We start from the raw sequence: 22,941 nt of genomic DNA on the forward strand, positions 1-22,941 counted from the left end.
TGTGCGTGTAGGTGTACATACATTTTTTTTTTAGAGATTTCCTCCAAACTCTAGCTTATGAGAAACAGCTTGACATTAGATAGAAAATAACCTGCACATGTAGTGATAATGGTCTCATAAATGAAAATGCTACTTTCTTTTCTTTTTTTGTGGTCAATTACTTTGTTTCACAGGGAGGTTAAATATTTTTATATCTAAAATGAAAACCTATAAAAAACACTGAAAGGTACAGTATGTTTTAAATGAGTTTTCTTGGTTTCATAAGCTTTTCTTATTTCGCTTTCACAGAGATCCGGGAAATTAAAATTAGCATTTGAGAATATTCAAAAATCGTTTAAATCATTGTTTAGTTGTTATGATTTACAGGTGCAGGTAAATGAAATAAATTTACCATCTGTTATGACTCAATTCTGAGAAATTTACAACACTAACAAAAAAGTTGAAATACCCTTGACTTTGCAAATTAATTGGAACTTCTTTTGGAGGGAAAAAATTCTTAAACATTAAATCTATTTCCATAAATAAATTCAAACAAGGCACTTCCTTATACTAATATTAAACCATTTATGAGGGCCGAGCCCGTGGCGCACTTGGTAGAGTGCTGCGCTGGGAGCGCGGCAACGCTCCCGCCGCGGGTTCGGATCCTATATAAGAATGACTGGTGCACTCACTGGCTGAGTGCCGGTCACGAAAAAATAACAAAAAAAAAAAAAAAAAAAAAAAACCATTTATGAAAAGCTGTTAACATTATTTCCTGGTAGTATAAAAAGAAGTAAAATAAAGGAGTCATTCAGTCAATATTCATGTGCTCTACTCTGCCTAAAACCATATTAGGTCTTAGTAAGATATACTCTATCCAGGAGAACTTACATCCTAGCAGAAGACATAAACCATATAACTATACAACTATACCAGAGTGTGACAAAATACAAGGGCAAAAATGAATATAAATGTACAAGGAGCCATGACAGCATGAAAGCATAAGTAGTTCTGCCTCTAAATGTCTGTAAGCTCTGTGAAGACAGGGACAATATTTATTCCATCAGTGCCAGATGATCACTAGCTCCTAGCATAGTGTCAGATACATGTCAGGTGCTCAATAAATATCTTTTGACTAAAAAAATAAAAGAAGGCAGACTTCATACAAAAGTGACAATAGAGATGAGCACTAAATCTTGAGCAGGAGTTAAATAGACAAAAAGGGAGAGAAAGCTTTCTAGACAGAAAGAACACCTACCTTTCACTGATTTACCTTAACTTCATTAAGTCAGCATTTTTACTCCAAAATGTATTTTCTGCAAGCAATATTTACTCAGCTAAAGATTTCCTAAATGAATATATTAATTTTAAAATATAAAAAATAAAGTTCTAAGGACTCCAGTATCCACAGCATACCTCTCATAGGATTTTGAATAAAGCTAAATCACAACCATCCCAAACAAAACCAAGCATAATAGCTACAAAACAATTTACAGCCAAAAATTATGATGGAATAAAGTATATTTTAACCAAACACCACTTTAAGTTATATTTAATCAAGCTCCATTTTAAAATTAAATTTAACTAATGAAGACAATTTTACAACAGACATACACTCAAGAAAGAATCAAAGATTCAAAACACAGATAAAGGAATTTTATGCCTAAAAAATAGCAATGAAGGCAGTAATTAGACTAAGTCTGATACAGTAAGTTATAGCAAGTCCTGAATGTGTGACATTTTGAATCACAGTGATAAATATAAGCTGAAGGTTTGGTCAACCTTCTGCAGGTTGACAAACATTTTCTTTAAAGCCAGATAATAAATGTTAGACTTGTGGGCCATGTAGTCTCTCACTATTTAACTCTGCTACTGTAGCATGAAAGCAGCCACAGACTACACATAAATGAATGTGTGTGGCTAGCCATGATCACAGTTTGCCAATCCTATTCAAGAGTCTCAAAATGACTTCTAATAATTCTTTTATCAAGACATCTTTACTTTTGTTCAAACACTTTCATATAAACTGTGTTAATGTTTCATTAAAGTCTCTACAGACACCTATAAGGAAATCTGGCAGATATCCTCTTGTTTTATAGATTAAGAAACTGAAACTCAAAGGGATTGAGTGACTTGACCTAAAGATTACTAGCAGAGCTGAGACTAAAACCCAGACCTTTTTCTCTTCATAACTCTTAACCATTATCCTCCATACCCAATTCTCCAATGCCCAGTTGAAACACTTCAATCATTTTTGGAATCTTCCGCTGAATCCCTGAACTCTGTTTAGCAGACTCATCACATTCACAATAGATTTCAAGAATACCTACTTATCTATCCACTTAAATTATTTATTTCAATTCTGAAGTCAAATTATTCTCAAATCCTTTCTGTCTATACATGATCCTCATCTTCTTCCCTTCAGGCTATCCTCTTATTCACTAGTCTCTTAAAATATCACTTAATATTCAAATAGCCAGCAAAAAAAGTGAACTCAATAATATAAATGAGATAAAAGACCTGGTGCCTGCCTTTGCAAAGCTTATAATCTAGTGAAGAAATATCAGATGCATAAATATGAAGCTAAGGAACAACTCCATGTAACCCATGTCAAATCTAAGAAAATTATAACAAAGAAAGAAAAAATGAGAAAGTGTAATTTATAGCATACTTTGTCATTAAATACATGCCTTATGTGCTGCTATGGTCATAATAATACCCTGAATTTTGCATAAGTTTCATAAATATTAACCACAAACACCTCATTAACATGGCCCAAAAGTTAGAACTGGATCACGTTTTTTTAAAATTATGTTTTAGAATACCGGGGGTTTTCTTCTATTTTACTCTAGTCATCACCATAAAAAAAAAAAAAAATTATATTGGACTAATTCCCTGGCCAAAAATAACTATTAAAGATAGACAAAATATAGGATGTCCTATCTGCATGGTAGCATGGGACTGGAAAAGTGACCACAAGCTGAAACTGTGCAAAGTGACCTTAATAATTAATGGGGGAAATTATGATTGTTCCATCATCTTTAAAAAATTTTGTCAGAGCAAAAACTCTCATTGTTGGTTATAAATATACATGGGAAAATAAAAAATAAATAAAACAAATATTTATTTAGTACACTGTAACTTAAAATATGAGAAACATTAAGAATTAGTGTTTTATTTCTTTGTAAAAACTTAAGTATAGTTTGAAGACTGCTTACTTTCTCAACGTACAACTTATGGGCAAGCATCTTTCCTATCCCTTGGTGAAATGAAATATTTCCCTCTATGTTTTAATCAACTTCCAAAATTTTATTATTTTTGTTTTCAGGGTCATGAAATATTTCTGAAAGTTCCTTTAATATGAAGTTTTTTTTACAGCATCACTTCCTCTGGGACATCTTCAGCCTTTTTGTCACAACTACTTTCCTTGTTTATGTCCTTAAGTTTACCTTCACTAATTTCCTCTGGCTGCATATCTAGTCTACTGAAAGGCATGTCAACATTTCCAAAGTCAGCTATTTCTTCTATAACTCCATTATCTTCTATTCAAATTTCCTTCCAACATTATTACTATTTGCTTTTCTGCAGCATTTTCATCTTTTTTGGCAAATTCCCTTTTTTGATTATCCACCTTTATAAAATGTTACATGAGCTTATTGCTGGGGACAAGGAGGCAATACAACTACATGATCTGTGGGTGACATGAGTAACAGATGTATAGTGACCAATCATCGACACACATTATGACACAAGCCATGACACACACCAAAAGAAGTGACATGATTTCTCAATGATAATTAGCATGTCTGTTGTTACGCAATGATTCATGGACTGAAGAGCTAACAAAGTTCACATTTTATGCAATTATTTACAGTTAATATACCATGGTAAGTTCATGGCAAGATTCGTATTATCTTCCATTCTATTCTTCCATGAACTTTTTGAAGTACCCTCATATATAAACAACTGAAGGCATCGTAGGGCAATCAATGCAGGCAAGATTAAGCAGCTACAATCTCCAAAAAATGAGGAATACAGAGATGAGCTCCATGTTCCCCTCAGCCTTTTCCTTGGTGGTATTTTCTAAATCACAGCAAGAATAGAAAGAATCTGAGCACAAAGCAATTCTACTGTCCTGAGAAAGCAAAGGTTGGAGTTAGATTCGTGCCCAAGTGGAGGCACCTTGGTACATACCCAGTTTTCAATAGTAATCCCTGAAGGGTCATTCCTGAAGAATAAGGGCTATACCTTAGGAGTAATGGCACTTTCTTCAGAAGGTAAACATAATGTTTATACTGTTATATGATATGGGCTAAGCGATTAACCTAATGTTAGAGAATCCATGAACAGAGGTACATTGGAAGGGTATAATGTAAAAGATGACTAAAAGTAGCTTTTGTGCAAATTTGGGCATAAAGGCTAGAATTTAAACTTTTACTACCAATTCTAAAATATATCAATTACTCACAGGGTTATGGTTTTATCATATTTTATTAAGTAGTATTTTAAATTAAACACTGCTATAGTTACCATTTTGTAATCCCATCCACAGCTGCTTGTGATCTTTTTTCTGCATTTCATTGATTACTTGACTTTTATGCTTTAAAGCATCAGCTTCTTTTATACAAGACATAAAATGAGCTTCAATTGCATCCTTAGATGGACAATGCAGAAGGTCCTTTTCTGGAAAACTCTATCAAAGGAAAAAAATACACACATAAAACAGGTACACACATTACAAAATTAGCTTTTTAAAGAACTGAATCCACCAGTTTTCCAATATTTTTAGCAAATCATATTTTATCACTACAATAATTCCAAATACTTTTTAAATTAAATTAAAAATCTTTAGCTATCTGGCATGTTTTGTACCCTTCCAAAATAATCCTTATATGTGCATTTACAACATGAAAAAAGACATTAAAGGGTAATCATTTTTAAAATAGCTTTTCAATTGACTATACCAAGTATTAGCAGAGATGTGGAAAAGAACTTTCATACCCTGCTGGTGAAAATGTGAAATGACACAACCACTCTGGAAAACAGTTTGGTAGTTTCTTAAAAAGGAAACCTACCATCTGACCCAGCCATTCCACAACTAGGTATTTACCTTAGAGAAATGAAAGCATACATCCATACAAAAACTTATACGTGAATGTTCACAACACCTTTATTTGTAACAGCCAAAAACAGGAAACAAGCTAAATACCAACAGGTAAACAAATACATGAATTGTGGTATAAACTTATTAGAGGGTATACTTTGAATATGTATAGTTTACTATAAATCAATTAGATCTCAATAATGCTGTTAAAAAGTAACTTTTAAAGTCAGATAGCTAAATTTACATTCTATAACTTCACTGAATCTTTTAGGCACCTGAGGCAATGGTCATTACACAGATAAGGAGTTATATAAATGAGATGACTAATATACTTTTTATTGAAAAAAAAGATAACAATAGCTAACATTTATTGAACATAGTATGTGACACTGTACAAAGACTTTTTATATGGATTATCTAATTTAAACCTCACAACAACCTTTGAGATAAACTAAACATTATTATTATTGCTATTTTATAGATAAAAAAAATTAAAATTCAGGGAGTGGCTAGAGCCCAGAGTCATACAGCTTGCAAGTAATGGAGTTAGGATTTAAGGCTAATCTGACTCGAGTCCTAGCTCTTAACCACTATACAACGTCACTTCTTCCATAAGACCTAAATATTTAAGATAATGATTATATTAAACATTATTTTACAAAGTTATTGTTCTATAGGCCCTTTAATAAAAAGTTTTTTAAAAATGGCAAAAAGCAGCATTTAGTTATAGCCTATTCAGATTACTACATTCATAAACAACATTCAATTATCTATATGTCATAGAGCTTTGATACAGAGAATGAAAAGAAAAAGAAAAACACCTCCTGAATGAGTAGAAAACTTACTGTAGGTGCCCTCCTGCTAAAAGAGAAGGTACCAGACCATCTATGGGTATTCCCTAAAGTAGATTTTTTAGAATGCAAATAATCAGGAAATAACCATAGGTGATAAACTTAATCTGCCTGCCCTGCTCATGCCTCCTCCTGTTCTCAAAAGAGTGTGATCCCACAGTTTGTGCTGTGTAAACTTTTAGCCACTGGCTACAGTGGCTCATAGTAGTAGTAAACACCTAATCCAAGCTGAGCCAATCAAATTCTCTCTAGGTACAGAGGGATTTCAGATTTGTGGTGCTCTTGAACTAAAGGTCCATAAAAACTGAGGTGGATGTTTTCAGGCATAGACACACAAAGGCATAGAATGTGAGAACATATAAAATTTCATAAAATATGAAAAATAGGTAAAAGGAGAATACAAGAGATAGGCAAGATTGAAAGATGGGATGGGATATAGACTGAAGAGAGAGAGAGGGTCACTGCCTTAACTTTCCAATCAGCTATATTTGCTTTGCTTATTCTAGATTAAGATTTGTCCTGGCTTCTTGATCAGGACAAAGAATTACATGTACATCAATTCTATTGTATTCAAATGGATTAGTATTATAACGGATATTTCTATTTAAGTTCAACTATTTTCCATTTCAGGTCTATAAATCAAACTGAACCATGTAAGTAAGGTCATGAAATTAAAATGTGGGACACATTAAAAATGGGACACAATTTTTAATAATTCTAGAAAATTTTAACTTTGGTATACTTAATATAAATTTAAAATGGCTTTTCAATTTCAAAACATCATGTTGTACACAATAAATATATACAACTTTTATTTGTTGACTAAAAAGTAAAGTCTAAAATGGCTTTTCAGATATTGTACAATTCTCTGCTACTGACTTATAGTTTGGTTATCAATGAATGGCTGAAAATATGAACATTCATATTCCAAAGAAAATATTATTTTCGAGTAGTGTGAATTTTTCCCTTATTTAACTGAAATACTATCTGAATTTCTTTATAGCAAAACAGGGGCCTATCAAGAGAGTGCAGATATTTGTATATGCCTATCCTTCAACAGAAAATGTTCTACTATCTAGGAAGGAGGTGACTCTTTAATGATATGAACTCAGGGGAAACATGAGAGAGCAATAACAGAAAAAGGAGAGATCTGCTCAGGTAGCCAAAGCAGCTGAATTAATTGTGGCAATGAAGAAAGTGACAGATGTCTCAGCCAAAGCCCTCTCAGCTCCTCCTCACAAAATGCTCCTCTTTCCATGATTAGCTTGAGGTAGGAGCAGTACATCTTTTTTTTCAAGCTTCATTAAAAAAAAATTTTTTTTTTTTTAAGTGTCACAAGAAAATTACAGACCCCTGATCCATTACATTTCCAATCTCTTTTAACATACATTAGCAGGTGTGTATAAGTTATATCTTTTTGGGCTGAACAAATTTTTGCAAATAAAGGTGGTGATTTTGACAACATGTTTACTTGCTTTCATTAATCTTCCAAGTCAGATGCCTAAAAAACAAAATCTAATTTCACTTTTCAAAAGTAATTTGAAAGGTTCCATTTACTTAAATATTACCTATGTTCTTTAATTAAAATATTAATCCAGACTGTCTGGAATGTGTCCAGACACATTAGAGATAACTGAACAACACTAAATTAAAACTATTTATAAGCTAAGTGGAAAATAAAGAAAAAAAAAGGGGAAAAAAACCCAAAACCCTTTCAATCTACTAGTATTATTATAAGTTCAGGGTACTCTATTAAGATCATGGAGCAAAGCACAAAACATATTTTCCATATGATCCATAAAGAATCTAACATCTGATTAAACACACAGGAGTTGCCAATATGAGGGGTCCTCAAAAAGTGCATGGAAGGATTCATATTACCTTTCGATTCTATTTTTCCACAAACTTTTTGAAGTACCCTTGTACGTAGCAATGTTAGTTTACCAATGTTATTACCAAGTCACACCTAAAAGTAGAGTCAGAATTCTGACAGGGAAAATATGAGCCCATAATTAAAAAGCCTACTTCTGTAAAATCTTAAAATGCTCTTTCCATGGTTACTTTGGTGTGTGTACATGTGAGGGTGAGAAGGGAGGGGATTTTCCAAATATTTCTTCCATGGTATCATTTTCAGGATGAGAGAAGATTATGCTATGAAAAAGCTAACTGAAGTTAGCTAAATCAATGCTAAATTCAATGCACCAAAATTTGTTACCTTTGTCTACTGTTAAATTTTCTAATTCAAACATCAATCATCTCTTTCCATCTTGTCGAAATCTAATGGGTATCTCTTACCCTGTTTCCTAGATCACAACTGTTGAATCTTTGGAACCCAGCACAATTAATTATTCCCCTCCTTTCCTATAACAGCATTTTTATCCATTTTCTCTCTAATCACTGTTTCCCATTAAGTGTTTTTCCATCTTAAAACAAAACAACTACCCCAAAACAAAAAAGCTTCTCTCAACCTCAACTTTTCTTTGGCCATAGCCCTCTGTCTTATCATCCCATGATGGCCAATGTTTAAGCTCACCAAGGCCCTTTAGCTCTTATCAATCCACTGCAATCTGTCTGCTGCCCTCACCACTCTACCGTAACTGCTCTCTTCCAGGTCCACAATTACACTTTTCAATTCTCAACTGTTTTAGCCCTCACCAAATATCTAATACCTTTGATTATCCTCCATGAAGCAGTCATCCACAAGTTTCTGTGTTATCACATGTCTCTCTTTTTTTTTATCACATATCTCTTCTGAGCCTCTCCCTCAGCCTTTCCTTAAATATTAGTATTTTTCAAGTTTCTATTCTACAACCTCATTGTTTTTTCATTCTAAATAATCACTCACCTTGAATAAGATCACCTACTGCAACACCATGTATGGACTAACGAATCTCAATTTTTGTTTCCTGCCAAGATCCTTCTCATGACCTTCAGACCCATACTAATCTACTAATTAACTTAGTAGAATGTCCACAGGCATGTGAAACTCAACAGATCCAAAAATAATGATTTTCCCCCTTGACTCCTCCACCTCCCCATCTACCACATCCAATCTAGTTCTGTTTAGTCTATATCCTAGATAGATCTGGAATTCATTTACTTTTCAACATTCCCAGTGCCACTTTCCTAGTACAAACTAACATCTACTGATGGTTTCTGAAAAACCTCATAACTGGGTCCTATCCTGCAGTCTTGCTTTTAATTCATTTTTTACATTTGGAGCCAGTAACCTTTTAAAATACAAGCCTAATCTTCTAATCCACTGTTTAGTTCTACTTTTAGCATAAAATCAAACTGCTTCTAAAGCCTTCAAGATTCTGAATGACTTAGGTCTCTGCTAACTTATCTAACATAACCTCTCACTACCATTTCTCATACTCTATCCCCTCCACCAACTACCCCTCCACCCACAAACATTCCCTGGCCTAACTATCTTGAATATCTCTCACCTCCATCAACATTCTTTCAGTTCTTTCAGCCATTTTTTCTCATTTTCTGTGTCTTTACACAAACTACTTACCCTCCTAGAACACTCTTTCTCTTTGCCTATCATGCAACAACTTATAGACCTGGCCAAAAAATCCCCCTCAATCTTCAGGTTCACGTCCTACATCACTTCCTCCAGAAAACTTTCCCTCACTCTACCAAGTGTGGGTTAAGTTCACAAAGTCCCTATACTTGACTCAGTAATAACATTTATTTGCCAGTGTGATAATGCCTATTGGCATATCCTTACAGTACTATGAAAGCTCCACAAGACAGAGGTCACGACTCCCAATAACTTTTTCTTTATGTCACATATTTATTGAGATGAAATGCAGAAATGTTAAGAGTACAGTTAGATGAATTTTGACACTGAGTAACTGTCAGGCCCAACAAGGCATGCAACATTACCATCACCCCCCAAAAGTTCTTTTATTCTCTTTGCAGTCAGTCCCCTCATTCCTACCCCAAGCAATCAGTGATATGATTTGTAACACCAGAGATTAGTTTTGCTTGTAATAAAATCTCATATAAATAGAATCATATAATACATAGTATGATCTAGCATCTTTCATTTAACATAATGCTTTTGAGATTCATTCATGTTATTACTTTATATCAACAATTAGTTCCTCTTTGTTGCTGCTGAGTATACTCACTGAATGAGTATACTATAATCCGTTTATAAAAACTGTTAACAGACATTACGTTGTTTCCAGATTTGGGCTATTAAAGTTGCTATGGACATTAATGTACAAGTCTTTTTGTAGACATATGCTTTCATCTTTCTTGTGTATACAGCTGGAAACAGAAATGCTGGGTCATAGAGTAAGCACACATTTAACAAAACTGTCAAACTGTTTTTCAAAGTGACAGTACAATTTAAAACTTCCACCAGCAATGTGTGAGAGTTCTGGTCAGTCGACATCCTCAAACTTGGTGCTGTTAGTCTTTTTCATTTTAGTCATTCTAGTGAATGTAAAGTAATCTCATTGTGGTTTTAATTTACATTTCCCTGATGACTAAAGATGTTGGGCACCTTTTCAAGTGCTTACTGGTAATTCATATATGTTCTTCTGTGAACAGTCTATTCAAGTCTTTGTTCCAAAGCGACTTACATGTTAGGGAACAAGTTGAGCATAGAGTGAACTGTGTGTTTACTTATGTAAATACTGTACACAAGAAATATCAGCTGAACACAGAAAACTGCACCCAGCTAAATCAATAAGCACAGACATACATACAACGCACATGCCTCAGAAATGGACCAGCTACTTTAATTCATATGTTATGAGCTACACTCACCCACATTAGGTGTTACAATTTTCTGTCTGACTTCAGATAAACACTCCTTTCACCACTTTACAACTGACAAGCTGCAACTCTTCCAATGCTCATTTCTTCAAGGAAACTTCTAGCTTTCTGCAACATGAAATGCCATATTTACTGTACTAATGTATTTCTTAATCATTTAACATGTGTAAAACTGTGCTATGGTTTTTATTAGGATCCTGTCTTTTTGTCACTGCAAGTTTTTGGATGTTGTGCCCCTAACCCTTTTCCTCATAAATCTGTGATTTTTATTGCACAATTTTTAATAGCACAGTGATTTTTAAGAACACATATGTTGCATTATAGCAGAACTGCTTATAAAAGTGTTGGGAGCAGTAATCCTTGCCTTTTTCCTGATCCTAGGCTAAAACATTTAATAAACCATCATTTAGAATGATTTTAGCTATAGTCTTTTCATATATACCCTTCATCAAATTAAGAAAATTCTCTTCTATTCCTAAGCTTACTAAGAGTTTTGATGACAAATGGGTATTGAACTCTATCAATGTTTTTTTCTGCATCTACTGATCATATCATATGATTTTTCTACTTTATTTTGTCAATGCAGTGAGTTACACTGATTGACATTTTAGTGTTGAAACAATCTTGTATTCCTGGAATAAACTCAATTCAGTCATGGTGTGTACTGTCTTTTTAATATATTGCTGGATTCAATATGCTAGTATTTTGTTGAAGGCTTTTACATCTGTGTTCATGAGGGATATTGGTCTGCAATTTCTTTTTAATGTCTTTAAACAGATTTTAGTATCAGAGTTATTCTGGCCTCTAAAACAAGTTGGGAAGTGTTCCCTCTCTTTCTCTTTCCTGGAAAAAGTTTGTAAAGATTAACACTACTCATTTCTTAAATATTTATAGTTCACCAATGAAATTATCTGTGCAAGGAGTTTTACTTTTTGAGGTTTTTAAAATTATAAATCCAATTTCTTTACAGACTAATGGGTCAAAAGAAATACTTTTGAGAAAATGGTTAGACTCACTTCTCAGTTTCAAAGCTACAGCAAAGTTAAGACTTGAGTACCTACAGAATGGGAGAAAACATCTGAAAATCATATAGCTAATAAGGGTTTAGTATTCAGAATACAGAAAGAACTCTTAAAACTCAATTGTAAGAAGACAAATAACCCAATTAAAAAATGGTCAAAGGATCTGAATAGATATTTCTCCAAAGAAGATATATAAATGGCCAGTAAGCACATGAAAAGATGCTCAGCATAATTGGTGTCATTAGGAGAATGCAAAAAAACAAAAACCCTTCAAACTCACAATATTGATTTTAATAAAAAATATGGACAATAACACATGTTGGAGAAATTACAGACTAATTAGAACCCTCATACATTACTGATGGGAATGTAAAATAATGTAGCCTCTTTGGAAAACAGTCTGGCATGTCCTCAGATGATTAAACATCAACTTACTGGGTGACCTAGCATCACCACTCTTAGTAATATACCCAAGAGAACTGAAAATAAGTCCACATAAAAATGTGGACATGAATGTTCATAGCCACATTATTCATAATAGGCAAAAAGTGGAAACATTCCAGATACTCATCAATTGATGAATGGATAAACAAAGCATATAACCACACAATGGAATATAATTTGAACATGAAAAGGAATGAATTACTGATACGTGCTGAAGCCCTGAAAACATCATGTTAAGTGAAAGAATGAAGACACAAGAGATCGCATATTGTATAATCCATTTATGAGGAATGTTTAGAATAGGCAAATCCATAGAGACAGTAAGTAGATTAGTGGTTTCCAGGGGATGAAGGGAGGGCAGCATGGGAAGTGGCTGCTAATGGTTATGGGGTTTCTTTCTGGAATGATGAAAATGTTACGGAATGAGATAGTGCTGATGGTTGCACAACCTTCTGAACATAATAAAAACAACTGAAATTGTACTCTTTAAAAGGGTGAATTTTAAAAAATGAATTATTTCTAAATTTTTTAAAAATAAATAATGGTTAAAAAATTTGCAAGATAATTCTCCAATAACGTGTCCAAGAAACTCAACAAACCCCCAAGCAAGATAAATATATAGAGACCCACACTCAGGCACATTATAATCAAACTGCTGAAAACTAACTATAAGTAGAAAATTTTGGAGGCAGCCAGAGAAAAATCACATGACATGAAGGTGATATGACTGATGGCTGGTTTCTCATCAAAAACAGTGTAGTCAAAAGACAATGGAATGACATTTTAAAGCACTATAAAAAGCAGGAATGAAGAGCATTGGAAATGGTAAATAAATGGTAAGTATAAAAGATCAGCTCTTATAATTTCCTTAAAAGAGAAAAACTGTTTAAAGCTCAAATAATATAATTATAAGGAGAGATTCATAAACACAAGTAAATACAACTATATACAAGTAAAATTATATGACTACCATTATCCAAAGGGTGGGGACACAGTTTTCAATTAGCCTTGGGTCAAAGAAGATTTCACAAGGAAAATTTAATAATATTTCAAACTAAATGATTTCTATGGATCTGTCTTCAAGTTCAAGAACCTTTCTTCTGAAATATCAAATTTGCTGTTAAACTCACACAGTGAATTTCTCATTTCAGATATTGTTCTACTCAGTTCTACAATTGTGTGACACCTTTTCTTTTAAGTCACTGAATTTATAGCAGTTGCTTTTAATTCATTTTTTGCTAATATCAAGATGTGGGTTATCTTAGGATCAGTTTCTACTGACAGCAATTTTTACTTGATATAGACCACATTTTCCTGCTTATGTCCAAGTCTACTAATTGTTTATTGTATGGTAGACATAGTAAATATGCTGTAAGAATTCTAGATTATACTATCCTCCTTTAAGGTGTTGAGTTTTATTCTGGCTGACAGTTAGTTTACTGGCAACTCTCCTTAATCCTAAAATGGCTTAGTTTCAGGCTTCATTAAGGCAGGTCCAGAGCAACTCTTACTCTACAATAGGGGTTGACAAACTTTCTGTAAAGCATTAGACAGTAAATATTTTAGACTGTGCAGGCCATACAGTCTCTACTGCAAGTACTCAACTCTGCTGCTGTAGCCCAAAAGCAGCCATAGATAATATGTACATGAACTTCCATGGGTGGCTGCACTTCAGTGCAACTTCACTTACGGTCACCAGAATTTGTATTTCACATAATTTTCTCATGTTACAAAATACAATCGTTCCTCAGTATCCATAGAAAGTTGATTCCACAGCCCCCTGAGGATATCAAAATCCATGTACACTCAAGTACCTTTTGTAAAATGGCCTGTTTGCATATAACCTACTCATATCTTCCTGTATACTTTAAATAATCTCTATATATTTATAACACCTAATACAATTAAATGATATGTAAATAGTTGTTATACTGTATTTTCTTATTTGTATTATTTTTTAATTGCTCTATTGTTATTTTTTATTGTTTTTTTTCCCCCTGAATATTTTCAAACCACTATTGGTTGCATCTACAGATGCAGAACCTACAGATACAGAGGTCCAACTGTACTATTCCTTTTCTGATTTTTTTCAACCACTTAAAAATGTAAAAACTGCCCTACATTACAAGCCATACAAAAACAGTCAATGTGCCAGATTTGGCACACCAGCCATGATTTGCTAACCCCTGCTCTGAAATATGATTCTTACTCCAAAATCACAGCCTTTCTGGAATCTTAAGATAAATGTCCAGTGTGTTAACTAAATGTCTCTCCACTCTGGAATGGGCTAGAATCCAACATTTTCTAGCATCATAAGACTTCCAGTATTTTGTCCCACTCTTAACCCTATAACACCTACTCTCTACTAGGCCTTGTGGAGCATCACCTACGCATGTGCAGCCCAGCCCTTAGTCAAGTACCCTCGTAAAATCCACACACATACTTTGACTCTTTCCTCTCTGATACCCTGCCTGGCAAGTAATAGCTACTTCAGCAGCCCAGAACTCCAATCTCTGTATCCGCAGTTCTGAAGAACTACCTTGCTCAGCTTGAGTTCTACTCCCCTTGCCACAGTCAGGAAATTGTACCAAGGCACAAAGATAGGCTAACCATGGGCTAACCTTGTTTATTCCATTTCCCTCTAATGTTCAGTGCCTAAAAACAGCTCTACTTCATATATTTTGTCTCTTTTTAGCTATTTATGGATTAAGGAAAAATCCTGTACCAGTTACCCTGACGTAACTAAAGGCAGAATTTAACTTCAATAAATACTTGATGAATAAATTAATGACTAAAACCTTTCTTCATAAAGTTCTATGTTTGTATGACCCTCCATGATCTCTACCTACTGGTGTTCATATCTTTCTATAATCCCTCCCCTGTTGAGTGTAGGCAAAACCTGTAACTTGCTTCTAACCAAATGAACATGACAAAGGTGATGGGTTGTTACTCCAATAATTAAATCATGTTATATAAGAGTCTGTCTTGCTACCAGACTACCTCTAGACTTTCACCATGTTGAAAGTCTACATGACAAGAAACTTCAAGTAGTCTTTAGGTGCTGAATGCAGCTGACAGCCAACAGCTAACAAGAAGACAGAGCCCTAAATCCTACAACCACAAGGAAATAAATTCTGCCAATAATCTGAGTGAGCCGAGAAGTGGATTATCCTCAGTCAAGCTTCCAGACAAGAATGCAGCCCAGTCAACACCTTGATTTTAGCCTGATGAGACCCTAAACAGAAGATCCAGGTAAGCCATACCCACTCCTGACCCACAGAAACTGTAAGAAAATAAATTTATGTTGTTTTAAATTGGTACATTTGTAGTAATCTGTCACATAGCAATCGATACCTCATACTACATACTATTGATAGATACTATAAAACAGCCACCAATATTTATAGCTGGGAAGTGCAGGCTGTAGTAGAAACAAGGGAGAGAACATGAAGTACACTCAAGAACAAGGGAAGCTACCTCAGACCTATGTCATCAACACACAATGGAAGCAGGGATATGGTAAATTCTTTCAAAGGGACACAGTGGATCCTGGCCTAGCAAGCAGAAAAGTGGCTTGGTCAGTAATACAAGCATAACCAAAGAACAGTCAGGACAAGTGACAGTGTCTTTTCAAGCACAGTAGGAAAGACAAGGTGTCTTAATCAAAAAACCTAACTTGTCCCTGGCATTCAACAGAGTTTGGCACATAAGCACTCATCTTAATACTGACCCTATTTTGCTTAACAGATGTGAGCTCTTACCCCTAATAACTGCTGTCAAAATTCAAAATCATAATGTCTGCTCTTATCAAAATCAAAATGCACCGAGTTAGCATCATGTTACCAGGAAAGAAAGAGAAACACCAAAGTATTAGTTGATTTGTTTACTCTTATTAAACAAACCTTATTTAGGATATACAACAGAACTGAGCATTTTATTTTTTATTTATTTTTTGGTGGCTGGCTGGTACAGGTAGAACTGGACATTTTAAAGAGCCCATGGTCTTCTACCGATATCACTAAATTTTTGAATCATACTCTCTTTTTAAAAATTTCACACCCAGTAAGTAACCTTCTGATTACAATGCAGCTTTGTAAGCAAAATGTCTATAAGATTAATGAGGGGGGGGAAAAAAAGAGGAAAAAGAAACACAGAGAAACAGAAATAAAGGTGGCAAATCCAGGTGAAAGGTATATGGATGTTCACTGGACCACTCTCAATTCTTTTATTAGAGGTTTTAATCTTTTCAATATAAAAAACTGGGGAGACAGACATGACACAGTTTTCTCAGTAGGCTAACCAAGTTTAAGATTCAGAAACGCCCTTAAAACTAATTAGAAAAGCCTGAAGAGGATACCATTTTCACTCCTGTTTTGGAAAAAGAAAAAGAAAGCAAAGTAAATATCCAAACCTACATATTATAAAGCAGTCAACACTTTACAATTATATAATAATATTTCCCTGCCAGAATCCAAAAAATTCTCATAAAAACATTAATTTTCTGATTCACCTTTAAACCCTTTGGTTCCATAGACAATTATTAACTCTTAAATCTTCACTGTTCTCTAAACTCTCCTTATTTAACATGTGGTCAATGGACCAAAAGCACTACATCACCTGTGACTTGTTAGAAATGCGGAATCTCTAAATCCAATCCAAATCTACAAAATCAGAACTCACACTTTAATAAAATACACAGGTAACCTGAAAGCCCCAATGTTCAAAAGCACTATTGTAAACATTAACAGTACATTTACTATAAACATTATAAACCTATTCAAATCAAAAGCATCAAAGTAAGTTAAATATTAGAGAAAATATGCTGTTTGAAAACTTAACAGGTATTTTTTTCAAGAATTCAGTCTCAACCACAAAGTGATCTGTGTGTGGCAGAGGCAAGAGGGTTTCTTGGAGGCTTTTATGCTGCACAAAATTTAATCAAAATCAATACCTTTGAAAACAACTGTAAAACAAATTCTAAGAAACCTGGTTAAAACACAACATCATTTGGCATAATTAATAAAACATTATAAAAGATAAAATAAATGCTGACACACCAACTGACATAAAATTGTTACTCAATAAATTTAATCTGTTGAATAAATAAACTATTTTTCAAGAAACTTAAACAAAACTGCCTCCTCACTGAAAGCATTGCTTTTCTGCCTGCAAATTAATGCTTACCCAGTTTCATAAGTCAATCAAAAGCCATAAGGCAGTACAATAGATGCAGGCCTACACCAATCAGTACAAGCTATCAATGAAACTCGTGGAGACCACCTTTGAGGTAAGCTAGGTCCCGACAGAACCCTGAATAAAGGGAATTTTGTATACAGGAAAAGATCTAAGCAATAATTTTCATCCAACACAGGCCAGGATTAGAAAGAATAAGAGCAACTGAAAAAAACACATCTGTAGCTTGAACAAACTTTAAATGTCCTTTATAATATCCTTATTAGCTATAAGATTCTTCTTTCTATCTGACTTCTCTAATAAACTTTCCTACTGGGAAGAAAATGTATGACTTACTAAGGATCCTAAAGAGCTTCTTTCTATGTAGATTATGTTGCTGATATTTACCATATTAGAAGTTAGAGCTGAGACATTTAAAAAATATGAAATTAATTTTAAAATACCAAGAATAAATCCATTATATGTTAATATAAAAATCTTATTTTCATGAAAACTATATTTTCCAGAACAACAACAACAAAATAGGAAGAAGACTGGCATTACTTTACATTTTTGTAAATATCTTTAATGTCTTAATAGAAGACAGATGGATTATCTTATTTGCTTCTACGTTCAATATTCTGCAATAATTGTTTTAGCTGAAGTATATAAAGAAAATTCAGGCTCATAAAAATATGTAGTTGTAAAAAGGAAGAGTATTTTTAACAGCCTTTTCAGATTTATGAATATTCTTCTTCAACATACCAGATTTAACAAGTACTGTCTTAGTACTAATGTGGAAGCTGAATCCACACCAATGGACATTTTATACTCAGTTACATTAAAATCCCTTATTCTAATCTTGAATTTTGAATGTATCTTTTACACATGCATGATTTTGTAACATCATGCATTGATCATCTGGACACTGTTCACTTAGTTATGCAGATCTCCAAATGTTGACACATTTCATTATATAAATTTTTTAAAATCTGATGTTAAAATGACCACCAATCTCATCGGAAAATTTTTTAATAATAAAGCTATCAAACTAACAGTGGCAGATATATGTTTTCCAAAATTCTAATTTTCACTTAGAAGTTCAAATTTATCATGGGGGTTGTTTTCCGTGCAGTGAGAGGTTCACTTCATTTCATTTTCAAGAAAATGTCTGATAAATACCCAAGTCTGAACAACCAGTTTGTCTGTCAGTCATTTTTGCAAGTAAAATAATGGTATTCCATGAAAGAGGAAATGGCTCGTTCAGCTGGCCAAGTAACTTCCTCAAAACAACCACTTCTGACATATAACAGGAAGTGCTTTATGTGTACTATCCATCTCATCACACAGGATATTAAAAAGACATGTATTTAAGAAACAAGATTAACAATAATTAATAATTTGTACTGTTTCATCCAGAAGAGTCTTAAGTGAACCACTGCACTATACCAATCAAAACAACCCTTAACTGTTCCTATCATTATTACAAACCACTGACTCATTCAACCAATAATTACAGAGAGTTTATTATGTAGTGCCAGCTAGGTACCATAAAGTATCTGAGTGTCTGAATGTCTTTATGTCATTCAAGCTCCTAGAACAGTGCCTGGCTGGTACACAGCAGGCTCTCAATATTTGTTGAATGAATGAATGGATGAATGAATGAATGAATAGCTATGATATATTTTAAATTAGATTTCAAAGTCTTTTAGAGTATATTTCTTACACACACAAAAATAAACAATCTAATTATTTGAATTATTTTTTCATTTTCCAATAACAAGAAAGACTTGTTCGGCAATATGAAACTTCTACCTTTAATATGTTTTAAGTAGTTTTATCTTCACACCATTCTGAAGTTAAATTGCTGTATATCCAGGCAGTCCTTGCTTTTTGCATGTACTATGGTAACTGAAACTCATGCATATCAGAACCATGTGCTTAATCTATATGGTTCCATGGTAACTTAACATCTATAATAACATAATGACATACACTAGTGCAAATGTACAGGGAAACAAGCTCTGATGACCCACAAACTCAAATTTCAGTAAAATGTGAAGGAAATGCATTGTAGAAGAATGGATGAGCAAACTTTGGGCAGTGACTCTGAATGGGTACCCCTCATAGAAAAGCAAATCAGACACCTAAATTATTTTTTCAGACTCTACATGTCTCCTTCCCACTATCCATTGCCATTTGAGAATCAGCTAGCGAACAACTAACAAAAGTGTTTCCAGTCCGTCAATGGTGTTTGTGAATTGGGTGTTGGTGGATAGAACAGAATTAAGGAGGTTGGAGGGAAAGAGGGACCAGCACTTTATTATACTGTATAATTTTTAAAAATTAGGTCACACTAAATTTAGCCTGGTCTTAAAAACTACAGAAATGAATATTTCTCAAAACAGAGGCAGATCAAATATTTGGACTTCTGTCTCCTAATCCTTCTCTTAATTCAATCAAAATAGACTTAAAATTACTCAACAGTATTAAGCGGTCCCCCCTCACTATTCCCATGCTCACATCTATACCCAGGATTTTTGTTCTTTCTGACTTTTTAAAATTAACATAGATGTTCAAAACTATTATAAAATTTAAACATCGTGCATTCGGCTCTAATAATGAAAGGGTATTTATAGATTAAAAGTTTAAATGGTTCTGCCAAAGGTTAGGAAGTAACTAGAAAGTATTTTACGGACGAATACTAATGGAAGCTTAGCAACTAACGAGTCATAAGAAAAGCAACAAATGACTTCACTTAAAAAAAAAATTCTACTCTAAGTCTATTTATTAAGTTTCACAAGTGGGAAATGCTATTTAAACTATACCTTAAAATGTACTGTGATGTTCCAAGGAAGAGCTGAACTTGATGCAAGAAGATCAAATAGCAAACCAATTGGATAATGCCTAAAAACGAAAGAGTATATTTTAAGAGAGAATAAATATGTAAAGTTATAACTACACCACTAAAATTAATTTCCAGCACATGTTTTAATGCCAAATGTCACAAATCACAGGCAGGTAACACTTTATACAGTTACATGCCTTGGCTAATATGATTCACTTTCCAGGTATGAAGTGGTTTTCTTCTAATCATTTCATCCCTCATAGAGGCCTTATTACACGCAGTGGGATTGTGCTAAGGCATTCTTCATCAGCCATGTGCACTGTTATGTCACAGTACTGCAGTATTTATCATCCTAGTACTCATAATAGGCAACTGATTTTTTAAACTTTATTTAAATGTATTTTTGATTTTTAAAAACAACTTTAAATTTTAGAAAATTGTAAGAACCAAGACAAGCACCTAAAAAGCATACAAATCACCTATTCTGTGGTTATTACTATTAACATTATTATAGCATATAAATTTCTATTCTTTTACTTATGCATATATATCTAAATATAGATTAAGAATATCCTTTACTAACTTCACTATAACCTGCTTTTTTCACACAATAATATAACATCAAAGTTTTCCCACGGAATTGAAACCTAATTCTAAAGTTTTTTTAAAGAATAACTTTTGGAGTTTCTAAATAAGAGAACACGTCCTAATACAGTCATTACTCACCGTGAAGCAAATTACTTAGCATGAACAAACATAAATAATACAAACCTTGCAGATTTCAACGAATAAACCTTATTTTTTTGAAGTCATTCTTTTAAAGAATCTAAAGTGGGGTAGCTTAATTAGTGAATCAGAATTAAATAATACTCCCAACAAAGACAAAAAGAAGAAAAGGACTATTTGTTGTTACATAAAGTCCTGTTTTTACCTGTATAGTCTCTTAGTTAGTACTAGATTTAAGAGCTGCAAAATTTCAAAATTTATCTAATTTCCCTTAAAATGAGTAAACCCGACCAAGATTTAAATAGCTAACATTATTTGCTTACTTCTACATAATACAATTGGGAGAAAAGTCAGTCAACCAGAGATTATGTATTTATTTAGAATGAATTTAGGATAAACACACTTAGGAAAAATAAAACAGCAGGGTAGTATTAGTCATATATGTGTTATATCTCTTAATAATAAAATGTAAACTTCTCAATAGTCAACATCTAACATTAATCCTCATAACTAGAAAAGAATACTAAAGGAAAATTTGGAACCAAGAAAAGAACTGGCCTCAGCTAAAGACTAAAATTAAAATTAAAAAAAACAAAAACATTGCATTAAAGTCATAGATTTTATCCAATTCTGATCCTTCTCTCTGAACAATTAAAACCATAAAACCTCTAAATAATGTCTTGTATTTTTACAAAACAGATCTTTATAAATCTTCAATCTACTTTTTAGAATGTCTCTCTGGGGTATCTGCACTAGATTAAAAATGAATGTGAGTACTAATAAGGTTTGATTTACTTGGCATTCATAATAAAGATTTAAAATTTCAAAAGTGACAGAGCATATTGCTTTCCAAATTCTAAATAGCACTACAAATATAATTGTAGAGAATCTCTTTAGGCAAATCGAGTGGGTAATGTACTAGATAAGATTTACCTGAGATCACCTAAAATGACTAGCAAACCAATGTTTCACATATTCTCTGTCACTCACAAATGAAATTGTAGGCAAATTCTAAAATTAAATCAAATGTATCTTAAAGCAACCTATAGTGTCATTAAAATCAAATAATTTTTTAAGTAAATAAGTATTTAGACCAGAATACAAGTTAAACATAAGACTCAAAATCATCAATTATTTTTCATTCTTGATATTAAAAAAACTGTATTTGCACAGAATGTCAAAGTAGGTAATAAATAGCTGTTGAGTGAATAAATCAATAAAGATCCACAGAATACTTAACTCTCAATACAACATAAAGATCCAATAGACCCAATCATAGGTTCTGAGTTCCTTTTTTGAGCAATTCTATCTTAATGATTAATTCTTCATGACTTTTATTCTTTCTTAAAAGTCTTCCAAAAAAACAGAGAAAACTCACTTAAAAAACAAAAAAAGAAGAAAACTTATTCTATCTCGTAATTGCTATATGAATCCACTTGATGCTTTTATAAACCTAAGATATATTACAGGATCTTAGTGATCTTACTTTTTCCTATATCTTGAAACACTTTGCTATTTCTCCATCCTAGGGATTATTTCATCATTACTCACCAATTGTTCCCAACTATACTAAAAAAGACTAAAATAAGAATTTGAGAGAATAATGGGATGCCTAGAAGGATGATACAATAATGCACCCTTCTTCCATTTTCCTACTATGTTGCCTAAAACATTGCATCATCTTTCAAGAAAGTGTAAAATAAGAATGTAGACCCCATCTTTGGAGTCTGTTTTTAGCTATCATTAACACAATTGAAAATTCAAAATTACTTACTGTCCACCCATATGGCAAAGAGAAGAAAATTGACAGGGGAAGATGTCTCACAATTATTAGACAAATCTGAAGATGAATGCCAAGAGAGAGGGCAGTAGTCTAAGATTTAATGACAGGGTGAAATTGATCACTGAAGTGAAATCTCAGAAATTAGCCTTTAGAGGATATTCTAGATAAATTTTACAGAACTGAAGAACTAATAGATGAACAGCATATTTCTAAAG

At 33.2% G+C, this 22,941-nt stretch overlaps 1 protein-coding gene across 2 annotated transcripts in view; it reads right to left on the bottom strand.

Moving 5' to 3' along the window:
* ATG5 (autophagy related 5) overlaps positions 1-22,941 on the bottom strand; it is a 131,164-nt gene that overhangs the window by 80,944 nt on the left and 27,279 nt on the right. For both annotated transcript variants that reach the window (XM_063096913.1, XM_063096912.1), the window contains exons 4-5: positions 20,198-20,276; positions 4,510-4,672 (exon numbers count right to left, since the gene is read on the bottom strand). In XM_063096913.1, coding sequence (XP_062952983.1) covers positions 4,510-4,672; positions 20,198-20,276 — 242 coding nt within the window. The remainder of the gene's footprint in view (positions 1-4,509; positions 4,673-20,197; positions 20,277-22,941) is intronic.

Source organism: Cynocephalus volans, chromosome 5, assembly GCF_027409185.1.
Source record: "Cynocephalus volans isolate mCynVol1 chromosome 5, mCynVol1.pri, whole genome shotgun sequence".
In the NCBI taxonomy this organism is placed as follows: domain Eukaryota; kingdom Metazoa; phylum Chordata; class Mammalia; order Dermoptera; family Cynocephalidae; genus Cynocephalus; species Cynocephalus volans.